Source organism: Amia ocellicauda, chromosome 20 (assembly GCF_036373705.1).
Source record: "Amia ocellicauda isolate fAmiCal2 chromosome 20, fAmiCal2.hap1, whole genome shotgun sequence".
In the NCBI taxonomy this organism is placed as follows: domain Eukaryota; kingdom Metazoa; phylum Chordata; class Actinopteri; order Amiiformes; family Amiidae; genus Amia; species Amia ocellicauda.
Genome location: NC_089869.1, coordinates 9,832,343 through 9,856,111, shown reverse-complemented (window position 1 = coordinate 9,856,111; position 23,769 = coordinate 9,832,343). Strand labels below are relative to the sequence as shown.

The 23,769-nt window shown below is 38.2% G+C and overlaps 1 protein-coding gene across 2 annotated transcripts in view; it reads right to left on the bottom strand.

Moving 5' to 3' along the window:
• Window positions 1-188: 188 nt before the first annotated feature.
• inpp5f (inositol polyphosphate-5-phosphatase F) overlaps window positions 189-23,769 on the bottom strand; it is a 61,597-nt gene continuing 38,016 nt past the window's right edge. For both annotated transcript variants that reach the window (XM_066693801.1, XM_066693802.1), the window contains 17 exons: window positions 23,536-23,664; window positions 19,068-19,235; window positions 18,506-18,562; window positions 16,648-16,846; window positions 16,358-16,537; window positions 15,088-15,155; window positions 14,593-14,717; window positions 11,742-11,819; window positions 10,778-10,898; window positions 8,922-9,050; window positions 7,983-8,100; window positions 6,860-7,058; window positions 6,066-6,137; window positions 5,559-5,632; window positions 5,135-5,263; window positions 4,714-4,801; window positions 189-3,650 (listed from right to left, as the gene is read on the bottom strand). In XM_066693801.1, coding sequence (XP_066549898.1) covers window positions 2,480-3,650; window positions 4,714-4,801; window positions 5,135-5,263; window positions 5,559-5,632; window positions 6,066-6,137; window positions 6,860-7,058; window positions 7,983-8,100; window positions 8,922-9,050; window positions 10,778-10,898; window positions 11,742-11,819; window positions 14,593-14,717; window positions 15,088-15,155; window positions 16,358-16,537; window positions 16,648-16,846; window positions 18,506-18,562; window positions 19,068-19,235; window positions 23,536-23,664 — 3,105 coding nt within the window. In that variant the 3' untranslated portion in view covers window positions 189-2,479. The remainder of the gene's footprint in view (window positions 3,651-4,713; window positions 4,802-5,134; window positions 5,264-5,558; window positions 5,633-6,065; window positions 6,138-6,859; window positions 7,059-7,982; window positions 8,101-8,921; window positions 9,051-10,777; window positions 10,899-11,741; window positions 11,820-14,592; window positions 14,718-15,087; window positions 15,156-16,357; window positions 16,538-16,647; window positions 16,847-18,505; window positions 18,563-19,067; window positions 19,236-23,535; window positions 23,665-23,769) is intronic.

Sequence of the window (23,769 nt, the reverse complement as noted above, 5' to 3'; positions counted from 1 at the left end):
TAAGAAAGACTAAAGATACTAAAAAAAAAAAAAAAAGATCCTGAAATATTTGGATAATTACACGAGTAGATTCTCTAGGGAAACAAAAACAATACCTGCAATAAAAAAGCTTGGAGAATATCATGACATCACAGCCTTGACATAACTGAGAATGGCCCCAACCAGACACCAAAGACAACCCCTCGCGCTTCTCAGAATCTGGATTTTTTATTAAAATATTCCCATGTACATCCCTAACATTTTAAAATACAGCAGTTTATACCTTTAATGTAAAGACAGGTTTTTTTTTCCAACATTGAACACTCCAAGAGAAAACACAGTACTGTGATAAAACAGGAATAAATAAGCACATTTAAAACATGTACAATAAAAGTTAGAATACCAGAGGGGACAATATTTCTGCTGATGATATTCCTCATGACACAGAAGTGGCTGCAAGACGCCAGACGACAAGACACTTGAGAAATCGGCAGAGAACAGCGTGCGACACGACGTACCGTGACAGGTTTCGCTCTAGAACACTAGATCTAATGTAGCTGTACATTAACTCAGAGCAATCTAATAACAGGCTCACGTACTGAACTACGCCTACAGGAGTTTGTGTTTGCTCTTATGTCAAAGGAGGGATCTTGCACTGACATCTCCCATTTCTTTACCTACAAAAACCCTCACATCTTCGGCAGGTATGCCATCCGAGTCCAGCAGGGACGATGAACACAAGTATATTTTAATAGCACTTGGTGCCAAAATCTCTGAAAGCAAAAATCAGAACAACTGTCTTGCCTTGTCCCTCCAGACTGGGAAAAAATTATAATCTGTATGCATATGGAAAAAAAAAAAAGTTCTACATGAATGAAAAAAATTAATATTTTTCATTTTGTTTTGCTTGGAAAGATAGTCCATACTGTCATTTCCAGCCACCAGGAATGTGATAACTTGAAAACATAAATGTACATATTTTTCTATATATCATTTAGGTTTAAATATAACCAGTGCTTAGCCTTTTTGATTTGGGAATGATTGAATCTACATTTCCGAGGAAACCAATATTTAATTTCCTTAAGTCGTGGAAAAGTCGCTGGTTTTATCCAGTGTGTGTACTTTTAAATACAGCTTTTTCAACTCCCTGATACCCTTCAGAGCTGCAAAACCCGTGCAGTCTTCAGCCAGCAAGCATCGGCCACAGTAGCACTTTGGCAGTGCCAGCGAATCTCGAGAGCCATCAATGCTCAGTACCAGGGGAAGTCATTTTAGTACTTGATATTTGAGCTTACATAAGAACAGCAGTGTACCAACCCCTACACACAAGTCATACAACAAAACAACTATTGCTCCGTTTCCATCCTGAATCAAAACGAGAATAAGTGACTGTGCACTGTATCCACCAGAAAATAATATATGACGGCTTAAAAACTACTTTGTGCCACGGACAACACATGCTCCTTGCATATTTAGACAAACTACAGTCACATATAAGCTGTGGCTGTTCTAAGAAATGATCAGTGAAGGAGCAACAGGAATTCTAAACTAAAGGCCGGATTGAATCAAAACGTTGACCCACCCGCTAGTAGCAAACTACAAACCTGTACATCATAGCGGTTACATTTAAGATAGGAAGAAAGTGGCACCTTACTAAAAATGCAGCCGCAACTGAGTACAGTTCTATAGTTTTCTATTAGCAGGTGGGTCAAACTTTTGATTTAATCCAGCCCTAAATTTGTAGTAAATTGCAAGTTTCAGTAAGTATTTGGCAAGGACATTATAAACTACCTATGACTAAACATATAACTGCACTTCTTCTGTACAAGCTAGCAGTTTTGCGTTAGTGGAGTAAATTCCCCGTTTTATTTCTTTATTTTAATAATGCTTCATAATTATTTTTCCTAAAATTCACCAACTTGATTGCTTTCTAAAATTAATTTAAACTCCACTGGGGAATTTTCACAGAATTCCTTGTCCATGATCAAACCACTTGAAATGTGTTGCCCAGGGAAATTCAGACAGCTCTGAACACAATCCAATTATAATCTGTCACATTCAGAAACTAGAACAGCCAGTAAGCAGAGGATAAAAATAGGCATAACTGAGAACAGACTTTGCATTTATGATCACACATCAATACGTCAGAGATTTTAATGTTCGTCTTGGTCTTCCCACATTAAAATTGGCTTTATTTGCTGTGGTGCCTGTTTTTTTGTTGTTGTTTTTTTCATGAAATTAAAGTTAGTGCAAAACAAAGAAAATAACTCTTGAATGTCTGAAGACAATTGTATGGGGATAGAGGGCACAGTCACTTCTACCTCAGCTATATTCTGCACTACGAAGGCTGTAAACATTTGTTAAAAACTGAGTATTTGGAAGCAGGATATTTAGCTACAGGTTGTGTCAGTCCTCTATGATAACTTCTTGTGCAAGCTTATTTCTACTGATACCTAACTAGAAGCCACAGAGAGAATTTACAACAAGCCAAACAGGAGGCCTAAATCTGGATTATCCTAGTCTGGCACTGTGTAAACATTGCTTTCAGTTCATTCTGCTGGGTTTCATTGATGGCTTCAGGTTCAGGACTCTTCTGAACCTTGGCTACCGCGAAACTGATGCCCTGAGTAAGGCCGGCCTGGGTCAAGCTGGCCACCTGGACCATGGAGCTCTTGATCTTGGCAAAAGGAGACACCACTCGACTGCCGTTGCCATCCGCCGGGGAAGGGCCCGCGCTCACCTCCAGATGAGACCCCAGGCTCTTTTGCGAAGAGGAAGAGGCTGCAGAAGTCGGCGCCTGGATGGTCAGGAGATTTCCATCCGAGGTAGACTGTACATCCAGCTTGGATGGTCTGGAGGGCTGCGACTCATTAGTGTCTAGTTTCCCTTCCTTGTCAGAGGGTTGATTGCTGGGACCCGTGTCACGATTCTGTTGTTGGAATCCAGGCTCTTCCTCAGGTGCCCCTTGGTTCTTGATTTGTGCATCCTGGACGAACTGGTGGCAATAGGCATCGATGGGGGTGCCAAAGTCAATCAATACAGGATCCTCAGAATCTGAAGGGGGCTCCAGGGATTTGTCGTTACTTTCCGCCTCCTCCGGCTTGCTGTCGCAGTTGGTGACCCTGATGACCGAAGGGACAGTTGGAAGGATGACATCCCCACCGCTGATGGACTGGGAACGACTGCCTAGGCGCGGGGCAGAAACCACGATGCCGCAGCTGGGCAGGACATAGTCCACGTTCTCCAAGGAGCCAGCCAGCTTGCGGTCTTCTTCGGCCTTGGAGCCGGTGAAGAAGTCATTTTCTGAGTGACAAGAGTCTGTGTCTGAGGAGATCTCCAAGTCTGATTGGTCAGAGTGATCCTTCAGGTTTCCAATCCCAGGATTGCTGTCTGACGTCTCCAAACTGCTGTCAGATTTCCACAGGTTGACCTTCATGTTAGGCTTCAAGAAGTTCACCTTCACGTCAGGCTTAGAGAAACTGCCCAGCTTCCCCAGGGGCTTGAAGTTACCGATGTTGACATTGGACTTGGTCTGCTTCACCTTCTGGTTAAGGGAGGAGAACTTATTCATGAGGAAGTTCTTGCCCTGAGCGAGGCCCGAGCTCCCCAGGACCTGGTTCTGACTCTTGGTCCGGATGCCAATGATGTCCTCATGGGGCTTGCTGTGCTTTCTAAAAACAAAATGTATATTTATAAATGTAACAATGGTTTTCCACATATTCAAACTGCATATAAATAAACTTATATCAACTTAAATCAAGTGATTTGTGATCATGATAATCTTTTCTAGTCCAAATTATGTAAATTAGACTGTGGAGAAAATGTATTGCCCTGACAACCAGATGAGCTACTCTGAATATTAGGTCATGAATAAAACAAAATCCTGCATGATTATGAAGACCAGATGAAAGTTCAGCTATAAAATAATAGATAAAAAGAGACGGATGGGAAAAAAAAAAAAGTAATGAAGCTTATGAACTCTCAGTTGTCCTGCAAAGCCACCTTCTGATATGTTTAAACGACACGACAAACATATTTTTCCCAGCAGTCCTTTTACAGAAAACGTTATTACATAAAGATTAATTGGTGATGGAGAAATCAGGCATTGCAGTTATTTATGCTGAAAAATATCTAAAGACGTAATAACATTTTACATTTGCTGAAAAATACTATTCATGCATCATAACACCCTCTGGATATAAACTTTAATTTAGGTTATGGGATAAGTTTGAAGAGTCAAAGTTTAATTGTAATTTGTATGTATTACAGCATATTAATTTATTTTTGCTTCAGGGGGCCATTACAGTTCCTTGCACAGCGTACCGAAGCTTCACTTGAATAGGCTTGGCTTGTTTTAGGTAATTGTACACAAATTCCCGGTGTCATGAAGAACATCCTGTATACTTTCTTATTTCTATATTAATGTAATTCTTCAACTTTATGTCAAATACACAGATCCTAATTAATTCATTAATTAGATCCATGAAACAATGAAAATGTCCAGGTAAATGTTGTTCTGCACGTACACAAAGTCAATCTGTCAGAAATAAAACTTCACACATCGTTAACGGATTGCTTACTGCTCGACTCAGCACCAGCTTCTGTCAGAGCATGATTAAGGATAAACAGTGCGTCAAGGATAAGGCAGAGAGAATGAATCCTGCCAAAAAACAACAACCAACCAAACACTAAATTGAACATCTTTATCACTGTGATAAAAACTGATTAACCCACCTTTCCAGCTTCTTCTCCACCACCTGTAAGTCCAGGCCGGTGGCTTGCTTTGTGATTCGCAGCATCTCGGCAATGCACTGCAAAGTGTCTGAAAGACAATTCCAAAATGACCCAAGTGATACAACAACAAACTGCTCCTATTAATATTTTAGCCAGCTCTAATAAAACATGACATTTCTTATTCTGAAAAAGATTATTCCCATGGTCCAGAGCAGTTAAGCTGTATGAAAAACATGTCCTCTATTGAAATAACAGTATGTGTCATAAATCACAATGGGCCAACACACTCATCTGCCCTTAGATTGTAACTGGGTCTGGCTGATGCTTTCCAATAGAATTTCGAAACCGTCCAAATTTCTGTATAATTTTCATACATGGAGTCAAATTATAACAAATACTGTCCATCGAACACTTCCAATACCTTTTCCATCGTCTTCTGGGTTTCGTGTGACAGCTCTCAGGGTGTGGAAATAGCCACTGGTCTCCTGGTTCCTGTAGTGCAGCCTCATGCAGCAGAACTTGGGCTTTCCAAAGAGAGTCGGTTCAGGGCCTGTTCATGAACAAAGGATGTTTTTTTTCTATTTTCTATTATTCATGCCTTTTATTAAAAATGATGATGCAAGCCCTACTTCCAATCTCTCCCTTTTCTTTGCTGATCTACACATGAACAGAAAGCACACAAATGTCTTCCAGTATAACATCACAGCCAGACTGTTCACGACGCATTCTCTCTCAACGCACCTTTACTGTAAGTGTTGCTAAGGCTTAGTGCGATTTACTTCCCCTCCCTGAATGATGGCTCTTCTAGTTCAATGGACAGGAATAATGAGAGACGAACTCCTTACCGATCTCTATCTTCTCCAATCCTTCCAGGCTGAGTCTCTGATACTGGTTGACTTTATCAGCTTCATCGTCATAGCTGTGAACAAATAATGTTGACAGCCCTCTTCCAGCAGCTGATAAAGATTCATTATTCCCTGGCCTAGCCCTCTTGGAATGACATGAGTCATGAGTTTCTTCTTCTTAATTACACCTATATTCATTTTATTTTCCAACCATTTTCAAACGTCTGCTAACAGTACGGACTACAGATCAATCTTCCAGATCCTCTCCCGTGTCGAAGGAACAATAGGTCAGACATTCACTACCTCTTCACATTATTAAATCAGAACGTACACCAATAATTCAGCAAGGGCTATGCATGACTTGAATTAACATGCTAAAAACTGTCAGGAACTTGACAGTTACTAAACAAATACAATAGGACAGCTACTCAACTAGAAAAATATATAATAAAAGTACTATGATTGAAAACATACTGCAATATTTAAGGAAGAACATCTAGAACTTACTATGCCACATAGTAGGCACTGTTTGAAAGAAGGAGCAGAACGTCCACATCCTTATGGGTGGCATCAATGAGGCTACAGGAAACAGGAAACGTGACAGTGTTACTCTGGGCAGAAACAACGTAATATTTCCACATATTATTAAAACTTGGACCTCCCAGCTTTAAGATTGAAATATTCATGGCTTGCTTGCCAGTGCTGAATTCCTATTTAACAAAAAGAAGAAGAAAACAGAAACCAAAAATAAAAAGACCTTGAGGTTGCTAGGGTAGAACAGTGATGGTATTGATTTGTCACTGTCTTCACACACAAAGGGGCTTGCTCCCACCAGAGCAAACCGAAGTTAAATTTAGGCCAGGGCATACCCATACCCAAAGAAAAAGCTGTCAGAAAGCCATGAAATCTCCCCGAAATGTATGGTGATATACTGCAATTGTACTGGCCTGAATTGCATTTTAGGAATACTGGATGCCGTGACAAATTAAAATGGAGTCCAAATTATGCTGTCAGTATGAAAAATAGGACTTAATTAGAGCAATCCGTTATCTTCCTTTTCAGTAAGGACTTATACTATTGTGCAGACCATCCAACACAGCACAACGCTGCTTCCTGACTTGATATCGGTCTTTAGTACAATACCTGATTCTAAGGCCTGTATGAAGGAAGGCAGGACAATGTTGAAACCCAGTACAGACACACACAGACACAGGCAAAAGATAGATGTTTTGCTGGACACCAAAGCAGGCAGACAGTTAAAAAGACCAAAAAGCGCTGAGGTGGAGGATTTTTGTCCTGACCTGGGGTCACAGTCGATGAGCGCCCAGCCGCCGTGAAACTTCTCGTCATCGGGCAGGAGCAGCTGCATGTAGGTCTGCAGCAGGAGGCTGACCTGCTCCTGCTGGCTGCGCTGGCTCTCCTTCTGCAGGGCCTCGTGCTCCTTCTCTTTGGTGAAGATGGAGTACAGGTCCTCTGTCACTGGGATGCCCATCATCAGGTCTGCACAAACACACAACGGCACACAAACGTTAGGGCTGTGATCGGCAGCCCGCCTGGCCAAACAAATGTGTGAATGTAAAAAAAAAAAAAGTCAAATAAAAATGATTGCTCATGAGGGCTCCTGGGGGCTCCTGGAGTCATGCAGAAGTTGTTAATTGTTAAAATTGTTTAAAGAAAGTTCAGTAAAAAGAATTGAGGTAAGAGTCTGATTCTCCGTTTTTTAAAGTTAACAAAATAAACCCAGATCATAGACGTTTATGAGTCAGTGAGGAGGTTGCCGTCTCTGAATGTAACAGTAGGTGTCACCATGGTGCCGTAACAATGAAAGAACTACAGAATGTAAATTGCCCATCAATCCTTTTCATGTCTCCTTTAAAATGTATTTACATTAATCTGAAGCGACTGCCAAGAAAGCACACTATGACAGCCTGGTTTATTGTTCATTACATTACAAAAGTCCTGCTGTATCAGCTGCTATCAGACACTAACCAACTCATTATCGTGTGCAGATTTAATTTCAGAACAACTGCTACTTTTCAGGGAACTCCTAGAAAATAAATTTAATTATTGGCTGTAGCTAAACATAATGAGTCTGATTGTCAGAGCTAGCTAAACAGTTAAGATTGAATCCTGTAATTTAGATTAAAACAGTAATTATAATGTTTTTTCTTTGTACTTCATTAGCATGACTTAGAACAAAAAACCCATCCAAATACACACAAAGCAGATGTCTATTATTTGGTGTCTTTTCTAAATTAAGCCAATATACTAAATGAGACCTAATTAAAAATATGTTGACATGAGTAAATTAATCATATTCCAATACCGGTGAAGCAAAACAGGAAAACTTATGGGTGTGGACTTAGTCTGCAATTCTAAATCATGCTCTGATGGACCTAATGGCAAATGGAGGCGTCTCCTTACCGATCACAGCTTGTCTGTAGGCGTCCCGGAAGCGATTGAGATAGTAACGATTGGCCGAGTTGACCCCATCTTTCATGACCCCGGCCAGCTTCCTCTCCCCAGTCCTGGTAAAATCTCCCTGTATGGAGGGATTCAAATGAGCAGCCTTTAAGAACAGTACCACTGGATCGAAAATATATCAACACATCACATCAATATAATATTTTAAATCTGCAGATTCCGCCACTTAGAAAAGAAAAGATTTTATATAGTGATTTGAACAGAAAACATTCTAATTCACTTACCACAAATCATAGCGTGTCAAGTATTGGCACAATCATAAAATAAAACAAATATGAATGAAAGAATGTCAGGGAAACCTGCTTTACATGATCACAAGCACAATATTACTGCTATTCTGCATCATTAAAATGAAATGAGAAAGACTGAAACCACAAATTCCTCTGTAACCCATGCACACTGTCCCAGTATCAAGAAAATACACAAATATATTCCAGAGAAAACCACCAGAACAGAATCTACAAGCCTCAATGAAAGAAGTGAAAAGGTTGTCACACGGACAGTCTTATCTCATTTACATTCAGTAACTGTAGCGTTTATTCTTGCACTTCTTGGAAACTGTTCAGAGACCGATCATTTTCATACACATTCAAAATTAGTATAGGTACGGTTTTGTCTGTGAGGCTTTTAACGGACTTTACTTAGGGAAATGTCTAAATTCATATTTTAATTTAATCTGTCCTATTTTAAATAAGTAATTGTATAACAAAGTAACCTTTAGAAGTTCCATCACAAAACACATCTGGGATATATCTCATAACTGCATTAGCTTGAACCATCTCTTCAGTTGTGTGTACTTAGGATAAGATGATTGTGTAGCTGGGCATCAAAACAATATAGGACACTGTGTGAGGAAGACTAGCAGTAAGCTGGACTCACCTTCAAAGCTGCGGTGCCAGCATACTGCCGGCTAATGGTGTCCCCGTTGTTGGCCCACATTATCTGGTAGATTCTGTAACACTTCAAGGGCAGTGGCTGTTCTGGCGGCATCACTCCCAACTTCTTCAGCTGGGCAGACAAAGAAAAAGGGACAATTAGCAGAGGGCTACTTTCATCGTTTTTTGGGTTGTTTCCTTTACAGGCTTGATGGCTACTAACACAGTTAAACAAATGGTTTCTGTTGAAATAGAAAAGCACTTGTACTCTGCACCAGACAGGTAAAAAAAGTTTCCATACAAATAGATTTGAATAACAAAGAAGAACACTGTGGTTTAATAGGTCTTGCTCTAAAGAACACACATGAATATACTACAGCTGATGGCAGCAGGAAACCAGGCTAAAACCCAGGGGGGATATTTACTTTAAACACTCACTTCACCAATTCTGTTAAAGTGAGCGGTTTGAGATTATAATGAATCCCCAAAATGTTCACTGAAGAGTATCCAGCAAACACATAGCTCAACTCGGTCACAATAACGAGATGCACGGAATCGATGGCTGAGAGGCGTGCACTGTGGGGTTCACAAATGGCTCAGACAGTACCAGCCTGTTTTCCACTGTGAAAATCAGCCTGGCAGGGCCCGTTACAGAGGAAATGGGTTAGCGGTCTAAATCTCTGTGTTTTAGTAGAGAAGTTGTAGTGGTGAGCTGGCATTAACAGTTGATTCCCAAACTGTGAGAATATAAATCATAAAATAATTGGAGAGAAACAACTGTTTGTAAATCAAAACATGGCCATCAATATTTACTTGCACTTCCTTCCAGGGAATACTTGTACTTTTTAAAAATAGAATATTAATAAAATAGAAACCTTTTACTATAGACTGCAGTACCATGAATACTATATTACTGTAGAGACTCAACTAGTGATTAATAATAACTGAAAGCTCATAATGTTGCAAGCAATGGGAAATGTCAGCTTACAGCACTGTGAGTAGAATTCAACTACAAGACAATGACCTACACGAAAAAGTGCAGCATAATATTGCAAGTTAAAGGAAGTGACTATTAAAGAATGAACCACACGTTCATGTATGTATGTCTATAAAGGACAAACAAACATCATAGTACTTATAGTGAGGTGAGTGCTAATAAATGTGAAAGGAAAGTAGTTTTGTCTAGAGTGTACAATAAATGGTAGCCAGCGAAGCTCCCAGAATGAAAAGGGATCTCAACTAAAATAAAAAATAACAGAACTGGATTCACAAACTGTGTGTAGTTATATGTGGCCTATGAGACAACAAGCAGCTTGCACCTAAAATAACTGAACCAACAAAAAGCTGATTCCACTCAATTTGAGAAAATGACTTGTTGAAACACACAGCTGACACAGCGCGTCTCAGAGTTAATCGTGTGGAGTTATACCACATGGTACCGAATTCACTTAAGGTGCTCACAATAATGAGTCAATAATTGACATCTCCCATTTCTCTGCTTATACCAGACAGCTTAATTAAAGCTTTAGCTAATAGACACGTGTGGTTTAAACACCACAGGAGCTCTTGATGGAATTATTTCATTATAATAATATAAGAATTTCCATGTAGGAATCTATTATACCTTTCGATTGAAATAAAAATATTAGGATCGGGTTTTTAGAACAGACCCCGCACATCTTTAGTGCTTGTCTCCTTCATTGGTTGAGGTAGATTTCAGAGACTGTATCATTATTTTTTGATATGTAGAGGGGAGAATATGAACCACAAAGTTTATGTTTTTGTTTGATTTTAACTGTGAATAAGTCTTCCAAGGTTGAAGATGTGCTTTTCTCATGTTGACATTTTTGCAAGACTCACCTGCTGCTCCATCACAACACGGGCAATAGCAGCTTGTACCACATTAGTCCGGTCCAGGCAGTCCATGCAGTTCACTCTGAATATGCCTTCCTGTTTACAGATCACTCCGGCCTGGTCCACCCTGGAACACAGAAAGATAGGTCAGGGCGTGTTCGAGCTGGACATAGTGGACTAGACAGCCACTTCCCCCTTCTCTTTCAATTTCAATTCTTTGGGGCTAATTATTGATGAATGTCTTCAAAGAGAGTGCACAAGGCTTTAAATTTCTGCTCACATTTCCTGACAGAATGGCAGTGCATTCTGGGAGCAACAGAAGTGACTTATTCAGAGGACGCAGGTGGGGATCACCCATCTTCCTCATTAGTTGTACTTTTGATTAAATTTTTTCCAGAACATGCATTCTAATGAACTTTAGCTACATGTCATCAAATACAGCATTATCGTGTGTGCAGGCCTCCTTGGCAGAGGAGAAGAAAAAATAAAAGCTGTGGAGTTTATATCAAAGAGAGAGTCTGTGAGTTGTGATTTTGCAGGAAATCAGCACTGATTAGAGATGCTCCGGTCCAGAAGACTAACCAGCCCAAGGCAGTCACAAGACACACTCTCTGTTTCTAGCAAGAGATAGCACAACTTACCATTTAAAATGTCTGTGTTGTTTCTGACAAATAGGTTATTATGTATTCAGAAATACCAAGACAGTTGGAAGTTGGTTTAGTAAAAAGTAGCAAAGCTCACATTCAAAATAGGAGGCTCCAGGAGGCTTTGTCCAGCCCTTACCAATAGATATTTTCACATCAGAGCCTACATGAAGCTATGAACCGTGGGCACAGCCTTATCATATTAATGAAAGGATACTGCAAAGATCTCCTTCATAGTTTGGTGGCATGCGTACCTGTAGGTTTGCGGTTTGATTCATTCGACTTCTCCCTCAAGTGTGAATGAATAAGAAGTAACGCGTACTCACCATCCCCACTTCATATCGGTAATGATGTCACTGATGGCATCTGTGAGCGTCTGGACGTTTTCAAACTTCATCCCTCGGCTGTGAACAAATTGCACAAAGAAAAACAATGACTTTCCACTTAAAATAGACTGACATAGGAAGCACATACGTTTTTAGTTGCAGGTCTGCAGTCATGGTTTAGCTCTACTATATACATTGCATTTGATATCGCTCCATAAATCATTCAGCACCAGCTTCCATATTTAATATTTAGAACTGTAGTCAGTTTTTTAGACTTGATTGTTTGACCCTGTAATAAGGGGAATACATGCTCTTTGAAGAGTAACACTCTTGCATTTTTTTTTAGGTACCTTTAATTCACATTCAGCTTAAATCACAGAAAACATTATTCTTTAACAGTTCAGTAAATTAAGTAAATAATGTATAATTTAAATCAAGCTCACTTAGGCTGACATAGAACAAAGCCTTGAATACCCTGTATCTCTGGGCCTCAAACTCACCAACCCTGAAGTAACCCACCAAATGATTAACCCTTTTTGAAATACAATGACAACCATTCAGCATAAAGGAAAGCAAATGATCGACATTTTCTATCACTGAATGGCATTCTTGTGAAGTATTCACTTACAATCAGGCTATACTTTCAGGACTTCCTCCTATTTCCACATTCAGACACGCCTGTATCGCTGTCTTGTTTATATAATTAAGTCATAATGACATCATTATATAAGGGCACCATTTCTGGCAGTCCACCGTGTAATTTAAAGATCTGGATTTTGCCGCTTCCTACACCTACTACTTAATGCCACTAGGAGGAATAGCAGCAGTAGTGCATCACAGTAATACAATCCATATGAATGCTAAATAAATGATTAAAATCCCAATCCTGAATTTAAATGAATCAAAGGTAGGCATTTATTGTTCAGTTTTCTGTTCGTGGCTTTTCAGGAATAACAATGTTCAATAATTAATTGCTGCAGAACTGTTGTCATCTCCGCACATGCACTGCACAGTTGTGAATAATAATTTCATATGCTGAATATTCTGGCCAGTCCCAGGGCACATGAAACAGCAGCTGCCCATTTCCAGTTGGCAATGGGATGTAACGCAGAATCACCAGACCCAATTATTAAAGCCTCGCTCTTTAGGAGATTGAGGAGGGTATATTTGTGCCAGGGATTCAGGACTATTTTGCACCATATCTGTAAAGTAAAAAAGTAAATATAGAAGACAAACCAAATGCTTCACATTATTAATTGGTTTGAAGAACTCAGAACGGGGTTATAGCGCAAAGTTGCCATGTGATTTTTGACCATCACTTAAAGAAACTTCCCCGAAAATATTGATATGTAGATCATTGGTTTATTTAAGGTCTATAGATTTTTAATTTTACAATTTATAACTAATCAGTTGCTAATTAATGAACCTGAAATCGTCTCAGGTGAATGAAATACTGATTTCAAAAATGATTTACAGTAAGAAATTCACTAGTGTAGTGTTTCGGACAGGCCTACATTGGATGCTAAATGGGTTTCCACAAACACTTTTCCATAGTCCCTTTGTAATGCACTTACAATTCCACGGAAGCATCCAGTGGATCATATTTGTAAGAGGTGATGTATACTTTCGATTAGAAAATGTTCATCTCCACGGGGCAATCTAATAAGCAGTATAACTTCTGGATCAATACAGATATGGGCTCCATTGAGTCTGTCGGGCCATGCTTAATAAATATTGTACATTAGTTTTGTTATTGTTCAGTGCCTTTTACATGAAAACATGTTGTAAGAAATATCTAATGGGAGCTGTATTACAATACTGCAAAATAATCCATAGCTCTGATAAGTGATAAAGTGAAGATCAAGTTCAAGTTTATATATAATGTTACATGCTGCAGCATAGCATATTTCTTTTCAAGGCCTTCCCCAAAACAAGTATTTTTCTCTGAGATGGTTTTATTTTTCATATAGTTAAATGCTCGTTAAAAAATAATGGAAGCTCTTTGGGAATGAGTTGCACTAATGGAGCATTTTATAAAAAGTATTAGTCTGTTTTAAGTTTCGCAAAGCAAAGTGGAATTAATGTTGTACTTCATCACTTGTAGCTTTAACTGAATTTAAAAGAATGGAGAGATTTCACTGGTCTTCAATCTCATCATCCTCAATCAAGAGTCTTTGTGAAGCTGCTGACATCAGGAGTTTATGCACAGCTGTAAATTATTCCAGATTGGAGCTGCACAATACCATTTATTCATGTTTTTCTTAATGATAAACCAAGATAAGTCAGCATTAATGGCACCCTAGCCAGTATAAGTTTGTCGCACATCAAATAGACAATGTAATCCGCTTGTTCATGGCAAACCCCTTCCCTCCTTTCATACCAGTATAATTATTTTCTTGAAGAAATTATAGATCCATAACACCATCTATTTTTACATCAAGGCTGAGGGCTTATTCATTCTTATCAAGGCTGAGGGCTTATTCATTCTTCACCGCCTGTTGCGGACATGTCACCCCACAAAGGAAATTAAATAGTTTTAGGCTTGTATAGAATAGCTTTAAAATGTCATATTGACTTGATTCTTAGGCAATCAATCTACAGCATATCTGCCCACACGTCACTTCGAAACAGGTTTTAGCCAGTTAGAAGAATCATTTATGAGGTACAACAAGGTTATGAGGCAGCAGAGGTTTTTGCTCAAGGCATACAAAGTGTGGAACCTGTCAAATACAAGCCGACTGATTTAAGCCCTTGGGACAAAACTCTGGACCTCCTGGTAAAAGAACAATCCATGTCTATTTTAAAAGTAACTTATTAAAGAGATTCTCAGAAAATTGCTAGATTTTCTTACCAGTGCTCATGGAAATCAAAAGACACGTAGGTAAGGTTGGGGTTGTTGAAAAGCAGCACTTGTTTGAGATAACCATCTCCAATCAGCTTCTCCCTTCCTGTTTGGTCCACTAGGTTAATAATAACCTGCAAAACAGTAACAGATTGTAAACATGCTATCTGCCTTTCCACTACATTTTTGGAAATATTTGGCTCTGAGCTGGGACTGGAGAAAAGGATTGGGATTTGGTATATGGATAGTTAAGAGGAATATTGCAGAAATAGTTGGGCCTTCAGAATACCCTTAACCTCTGCCTCTTGTATCAAGGCAAAGATATGAAGAGACTTGCACTGAATATGGTAAAGAGGTGGTTTAATTTTGTGAATGAGGAACAAAGTATGGAACAAAATAATACTGATTGGTTTGTATGGTGGAGAAGAGTTTTCAAATTTTCTTATACTTGTATTGAACAATGCATTATTGGGTAACTCCTCCCAGTTTCCAGATAAAGCTCACCTGCTTCTTGTAAATCTTCAGCTGCTCTTCAAAATGAGCAGCAAAGAAAGGGACTGTCTCTTTTTCTCCTAGGAAAATGAAAGAGGGAGAATGAGTTAATTTATTATTAAGTATCCCATCTGAATGTACAATTCATAATATGGTAAATTTCCTGATTATACCTTGGTTCTCTCTTCTGTTCTAAGTGTCCATAGTGGAAAATAAGTGCAAAACTATACTTTCAGTTAGTTAGCCCTGCTTTGTCCTTCCTTGGACTCATTCCAGAAATACAACATTCTTTTCATATTTCATATGCAACATAAAGCCACAGAATTAAAAACAAATCAGGGCTGTAACTTTCCTCAAACGCAAATCAACATGGTAAAATGCAATTGCTCTCTGTTGATCCTGAACATTGCAGAGTAGCTACATTGAACACTATCTACCATGAAAGGCTAATGCATCCTTTTCATAGGTGCTTGTTTGTGCTGATCACAATCGGTTTGTCTCATTTGTGTAACACTGAGCAGAGGTCACAATTCAGATCCCAGAAGTTCTCAATCTGGATCTTCTCTGCTCTCTCTCATTTCAGGTTATTTATTTAAGTTAATGTAATGTCTTGGATCTGATACTGTAAAAACTCAATCACAATGTATTTAATGAAGACTTTCAAGAAAAACAAAACCAAGATTTTTAGTACCAAATCAGAGGTACAAATTTTTTCATGCGTTAACAAACCAAAGTCAAGTAGACCTCTAAAAATATTTGCACTGTACCCATGTTAACAAGTTGCACAGCACTCCCCTCTAGCCTTTTATAATTCAATATTTTTTCCTCTCTCAAACATGTCTGAAGTCTTGGTAATTACATTTTTCATTCCGAGCTTTGCACACTGTACTGAGAGCAGCTGACTTTGCTTTAGGCCTTTTCTCTGATGTCACGCTATCCTGATGCAGATGGCTAGCTTGTATCATAAATCCGAAACATGACTAAGGCTGCAGTTTATCCTATTACTGCTCAAGGAGGCAGCTACAGTACAGAGCATACAGAGAAAGAAAATATGGATTCTGATAGGAAAACATACCAAATACCAGAACACACGTATGACTAAAAACAGAGACAAGATTATTATATGATTAAAAAACAAAACTGTATTAGATAGGACTACTATAATTATAAGTATACTAGTATAAGTATAGTGCAATGCTATATTTTAAAACTGCTTAAGCAGAGCATTCCTGCTGGGGAGCCCGCTATTTGAGTAGGAAGCTCATTTCATCGCAGTACTCACCCTTCTCCAGCCGGGGCCGGGGGTTGTACCGGTACCCCACCTGACTCCAAAACAACGGCACAGAGCCCCTGGTCTGGACAAAGGAAAGCGTGTGGCTGTGCACATGGATCAGCTGCTCCGTTTCGACGTAATTCGCCACATTTCCATTTTTGTCCACCCCTCGCCGTTTATACCGCATCCCTGTACGAGAGAAACACAAACTCACTTTCCACTATAAGAAAGGGGACTATCTGGTAACAACATATAAATCTGTTACCATGGACCCAAGCCACCCCTCCAGATGTGTTTACCTGCACGGTGCCGGCTCCTACGGGAGATCAGTGCCACGGTGAAACGGGGGTGGATGTCGTCCACACAGGTGATTTCCTGAGGGGGAGTGTCAGGGCTGCTCTTCTCCTCATCTGAGCCTTCGTTGTAGTTCACAACCAGCTCCTCCACCTGCACGAAGCCCTGGATGATGGGCAGCACCCAGAAATCCACCTGTGGGACCTAAGAAAGAGTAGACAGGTGACTCTTCCATGCACAAAATCAGAATAAAAGCATAGATATGAACCCATTTCAAAATCCACATCCACCCCAGGAACCAAGGACAGCCGCACTCAGACACATTGTACAAGGTGCCGACTTGGAAGCACCCTGATAGAGCCTTTTTAATACTTCAACATTAGAATTCTTCACCACTGCAGTCATACTGATTTTCATTTTAGATACTTGCATTATACTAATCAAGGTTCACATTCCGGGAGCTTCAAAAATTGGAGAGCTATGCTACTGCTTTCCTTAACACCTAATTGTATGGGTATTTCTTGAAAGCATTAAAAGGAAACCCACAAAGTTTGAGCTCAAATGAATCTATATAACTGCAAGGCAAAGAGAACTAATCTGAGTTTGAAATTCTCAGACATTTCATTAGATTGTGTGCTTAATCATTCATTTATTAATTTACAAAAAAACAAGAAAGACAGATACATGCATCCTCCTTAATGTGCACTATCAAGCTGACACTGGGGTGGGACGGAGACATATTTGGACTATGATCAACTGCTATAATTATGTTGGAACCACAGATCATCTCTGAGTATTGCTGTTCTTTATCTGACAAATTCAAAAATCACCCAAAACAGGTTGTATAGCTATTCTGGGGAAGTAATTTACTGAAATGAAAGTATGCAAGTAGTCGGAGTGGATCATTTTAGCAGTAAAAGCCCAGTCTGTCTGAGAGCTCTAAATGTATCAACAACTCTTAATACATTTTTGTGGTGTCACTGTGTTTGAGACAAGTTTTCATAAAAAAAAAAAAGTTTAGATAACTCATATCACTGCCTATATTAGAAGACAGTTGAACAAACACATATGTTCTCATTTTTGTGCTTTTAACATTATGTAAAATCTTTCCAAATAGAGAACAGGGCAGACTTACTTCACACTAGCCTCTAAAGATGGTCATATTAGAAAATACTGAATTCTTAAAATCTACAACATGCCCAAATGTCAAGCATAAAATATTGATATACTGCACCTTGTCCTTTAAATTGTCCTCACAACAAAGATAATTGTATTATATGACAGGTAATTAAATGCACTATACTGTTAATTCTTTACCACAACTATTCATCAAGACTGTATGTTGTGTGGTGGTCACACTTTGTGTTCGCATATAGCATTTTAGCAATATCTCACAAAGTGCTAACAAGTTACAGGCAGATCACAGATACAACCACAAATTCATGAAAAAAGTGTTTCATTAAATTATAAGGCTCAAGAAGAACACAAGGCCTACAGACTGTTGTGGGAGAGTTCCTTAGTTAATTTATGTATTAATTTGATGCTGAATTTACAGCTTGATTTTTGAATCACAACACTGACAGGGCAATGGGAAAACTGGAGGGTACATGGATGGCAACCTACAGAGTAAAAACACTTATTCAGTGTAGTACAAGACTGAGAAAGATTGTTATAGTTTAGAAACCACCTGGTCTAACAAGTTTTCTGTGTCTTTATTACGAGAAAAATACAAATAAAAGATTATCACAACACACGGTGGCATTTTGGAAGTGACCCGTCCTGTGAAGTAACTCAAAGCAACATTTCCAATTTAACAAGTTTCTTCCATAAAAAACTAGAAGTCAAAAGGAATGTAGAACTCACCTTCAAATCAATTAAGTCCTGAATCATATGCTTGTTCCAGAAGAATCTGTCATCCACCTTGGGGAAAGATAAAATATCAGTCTACGTGAATAAAATGTTAAGAATTTCAATTTCCATGTATGACATTTAAAAGGTTAGATTGTAAGCTAAAATGAGAACTGATCAAATACAATAAAAAGGTTTTCTTGCATCTATTGTTATTTCACACGTCTTCAATCAAACATAATAGTAATGTTAGTTAATCTAGATAATACTGTTTCAGGATATAGGCATAGCTGATCTAAATAAAGTTTCACTGAAGAAGGAATTGGATGAAGAAAAAAAAAAAACAGAAGTTTACTGGCGATGCTCTTTACAATGTGCAACAATATATTTTCACTGGTCATCTCTTCGCAGTAAACTTTACAAAGGACTTTTCTCCCTGGAGTAGTCAATTTACCAATAAAATATTATTTGCAGACGCATACAAGCAGTCAGTCATAATGATTCAAAGAAAGAATATGATAAGAGTTAGAACCAAAACCCAGCAAGTTAAGGAAAAAAATGAAAATGTAGGTCTTACCTGCTGCCAAAGTGGCAAGTTGGACTTTTCTCCATCCCCCTGCCTCTGGACAGTGTTTGTGAGGTCATAGGTCAAACTGTAGTAAAAGGAATCGGTATCCATGAAAATCTTGAACAACTCATCCAGAAGTCGTTTTTCCATGCGTTCCTTTTCTTTATTTTCTTTGACCTGAAACACAGGAGGAATTCATCAGTTGTCTATCTGCGATGGAACCACCTGCATTGGATGCCATCACATCCGCACTTTGCTCTTAGAATCAATTCCAAAGCAACTGTAAACATGAACTCTGGAGTGCCCTAATTTGCATTTTCTTACATGCATCCTTTCAACCAACAGGCATTTGAAGTGGTAAACACCTTCTAAAATATTTCCATGACATATTTGGCATAATGCACATTCTTTAATAAAAAGTTTCTTACATATCAACGATATCTTTTAAGAGTTTGCTCAAAACTCAACCAAGATAGAACTGGGTTAAAAGAGGGTGTATGTAAACATAGAGCAGCCACTCAATCAATAAGAACAGTATTTATTAAACTAAATACATATTGATAACGTTGTCTCAAAAGGTATATTAACAAATATTTCCTTAAAGACTTGGCCGAGGAATTGTGGGTCTTTCTTTATAATTACATTCAAAGTGTAAATCAAATGTTTCAAACAAATGCTTTTGGAGAACTATTTTCTACATGCTGTGATGGAGATTTGCTGTAAAAGTACTGCCAAGAATATGTTTCAGGTTCATTTCTTCTAAAAATGAAAGAACTATAACAATTTCTGAAATCTAATCTGGGATGCCAGTATTTAGGAAGAAATATCATCATAAATATAACAAAAGCAAGGGTTTCAATCTATGACAACAACAAAAATATGAATCAATTTATTTTACAGGAAAGTTATTTATATCTCAAGTCTGTATAAGCTAGTATACTTTGACTACTAATGCATGCTGGATTGAAGTTATCATGAATTCAGTGGGGTCAATGGGTCACAGGTTCACTCACAAGTGTTTTAAATCGCAGCACGATAAAATCATTCCTCATCTTCAAGATGTGACTGACAGAAAAGGGGGGCATGTAGTACAATTATATAAACTAAGCAAATTGAATCAAATCACATTCAGCAGCTGGTGAGGTTAAGCACCTCAAGCAGTTCATTTTAACTACCTCTATAATATCCACTCTGACCTCAAAATGTTGTCTGACTACATTAACATTGAATATTGTGACAAGATATACAACCAATTATGTTACAGTTCTATTGCTGTAAAAACCTGAATTTAAATGTGATCAAATTGTATCACACCTATATTAAATATAATTATACAACACATAATTAAGGCCACACAGAAATGATGAGCAAATTTGAACAACCTGTTTTCAGAAAACATCAAACTGATAATCAAGCCATTCCAATAGCTTTAAATAGATTTAAAGCTTAACTATGAAATAAATAACAAATACACAAAAAAATATAAAATGCAGTATTTGCATAAACAAAAAATCTTAAAAGATAGTGTAAAAGGGATCAGAATACAGAAACTATTTAAGTTTAAGTGATTCTGGGGAATTCAATTTAGCTTTTGTTTAAATATATTATTCAAGAGGCTTCTATCAAATAAAAAAATATATAATTTAGGCTTTAGTTCTCTATTCTTCAAGATTATATACTGCAAACTACAACCATGTGAACAGCTAAATAATATTGTTGTTAGCTATACAATGTAATCTCATGTAATACAGAAGTAGTGTTCATGTTTAAAGTTCAGTAAATTACTGCAAACAAAAAAGGTAAGTGTGAAATCCCCCACTGAATACAGGAAATACTATTAGCAGGTACCCCTTAAAAACAGAGAAGTGAAATAACAGTTTGTCAGAATACACCATGTTAAACAATACCCGCTTTATGCTTACAGCTTTCAGGACAATTTAATGGTCATTGGAATTCTTATACTCTCATTTGGATTCACCAAAACCTAAAACATCTCCTATACCTACTGTAGTATCTGTATATTAATTTGTTTACTGTATTTTTTCAAGGTGAGGTGGCACAGGGTCAAACTGGAAGAAGTAGACCTCCTTGGCCGACATCCACCATTATGAAGTCATTCATATTGTCCCACAGAAAGAACAATGACAACAGAGGAAGGGATGTGAAGAATGTGTTAGCCTTCAGGGGATGGATACATACTGTAGACCCATTGTATATTTCTCCACTAACTTTCTTCACTTTCAATATTGGATTGGTGTCAAACTGTTGCTTATTGAAAAACACACCAGCTTTTTTTTTTTCCTCAGATCTCTATTTCGAGGTCACCTTGTTTACACTTACACTGGGGGGGGGGGGATTTTGGCTGCTACAGTAGGATGGCAAGTAACCACATTAAATGTAAACCCTAATCACACGTTTACTTAAGAGCTTTACTCTGCTGTACTAAGTGCTTTTTAAACCTTACTCCCACTGTTACTTTATAGAGCTGTTCTGGTTAAGCAAATGGAGTGCTGTATTTCAAATTAATTTAAAATTCATGGTGAAGTAGTTCCTCTCTTAGGCTTTGCAGTCTACTGCAGGAAGTGCCAGAGTAGCTATATCCCTGTTCCAGCATGCATCAGACTCCAGGTCACTAATCTTCTAAATTAGGTTTAGTAAATAAAGACGAATATAACAATGTGGGAGAATTGATCGAAATAAAACATTACCATGTCACAGAATAATTGTATCCTAAAGGTTTTCCTGCGAGGAAACTGGGGCTTCAATATTATATGTGAAATGTTAAACATGTTATTCTATATAAAATAAGATTCAATTTTTATGTTAATAGAAAATTATGAATTAAAAGAATGTAATGCAAAACAAGGAAAATGTCACATACAAACAAAACAATTCTTACATGCAAAATATTACATTGTTCAGGTTGCCAATGAACCGCATCTAACAGAAGAAAGCTCTGCCCATGCGGTCTGTCTGGCAGGGGATTTCACTGCGACATAAAACAAACCCAGTCTTTTTTCTAACAGTGAAACACTAAAAGTACCAATACAACAGCCCAGCTGGGAGTCATGCTGCAGAGATCCTGATTCTGTGGCCTAGTCGATCTACAGTCTGATGTGCAGATTTTATGCAGCTGCACAGCTGTGCATCAGCAGAAAGGTTAATCGGTAATGCTAAATGAGAGAAATCTTACACACCAATTTCCTGCTGCAGCTTCCTTGCACATCAACCACAAAAGCAAGAAGCTGGCACAATTAAGAGCAGAAACCTCAAGCAGCTTGATTTCAATGCTCAACTCAAGTCCTTCATTACCCTTTTAATCAGCTGTGGCATAATATTCCTTTTTACAAACATACACCAACCAGTTCATAACAGTTTAATTAATATTGAGGGTAAGTGTACATATACACTGATTGAGTTTGGTTTTTGTATTTGTTTAGATAAAACATTAAATGTTTGGTATACTTAGGCCAATTTATCAATAGAAATAACTCTGCAATTGAGTGAGGTTCCCTTTTTTGGGGGAAAATAAAATGCATAAACGAGCTAAGCGCATATCATTAATATTAACATTTTACATTTCTGATGAAGAAAAACTCAAATGAAATGAAAGATTACAATACCATGGCAACAACAGGAAAACAACAAGAAGGCATTCATTGCATATGTCAGATGTAAAATGCATATCTTTCTGGACATCAGGATTAACACTCTGCAATCTAAGCCTCTGTAAATAAAGTCAGCTCTCACAGAAGAATTGTCTGTATGTTCTTCAGCTACATCCTCCCAGTCAGTTCAAATTAGATCCACATAGATTCATCTCAGGAACACGATTGGCAGTAAGGGACTCTTCCTTTAGGTCTTGAACTCCTGACAGGAGATCAACTTAACCTTAAGCACCAAGCACACTCATCCAATTCAACAGGACTGATTGCTGCAATCATAAATGCTATTGCTTTGATCTGTGCCTGGAGAATCAGGTCATTTCCCAGTGGTACAGTAAGCAAACAAAACCATTAATATAAGCTAAAATAGGTCTTCTGTTTGGACCCTGCTTTCATTGCTGACCCAAATAACCATGAAGCATTACAGTAGGGCCAGACAGTACTCGCCCCAGACTAACACAAATACTATAAAACTCAAATAGGTATTTTCTTATCCTTAAGGTGTCCGTATGAAAGATTGGTGCTGCAAATACCTTGTGCCTGACACATCTATAGACCCATTAAACACTACGATCAACTTACACCATACACTATGCAGTACTAACATCAAGAGGAACTTTCTCTACTGCACAAGCTATTGTTTCATGTTGTTATATTGCTTTGATGATATGTAAATATAAGATAGTTTTGAGATAAAATGGTAAAAAACACAAAACTGCACAGTCTGATAAAATGAAGACTAGATAATAATTAAAACAATCTTTGCCATCAGCAATGCAGTCCCAGGGCTTTGGAATAGTAGTGATGCTCACCTTTTTCTTTATGGGTGCACCAACGTTGGACTTTATCTGACTGAAGGTCTTTAACAGGAACTTGGACTCATCAGGGGACTGGGTAATCTTCTCTGGTTTGTTAATCCCAAAATGATGCTTCTTACAGAGCTGTGTATGAGAAAAGAGAGTCAAATAATTACTGCAATTACTACAATGTAACACTGCTGGTAGCCGAGAGAGAGACAGTTTTACCACCAAGTTCACAGACATTTC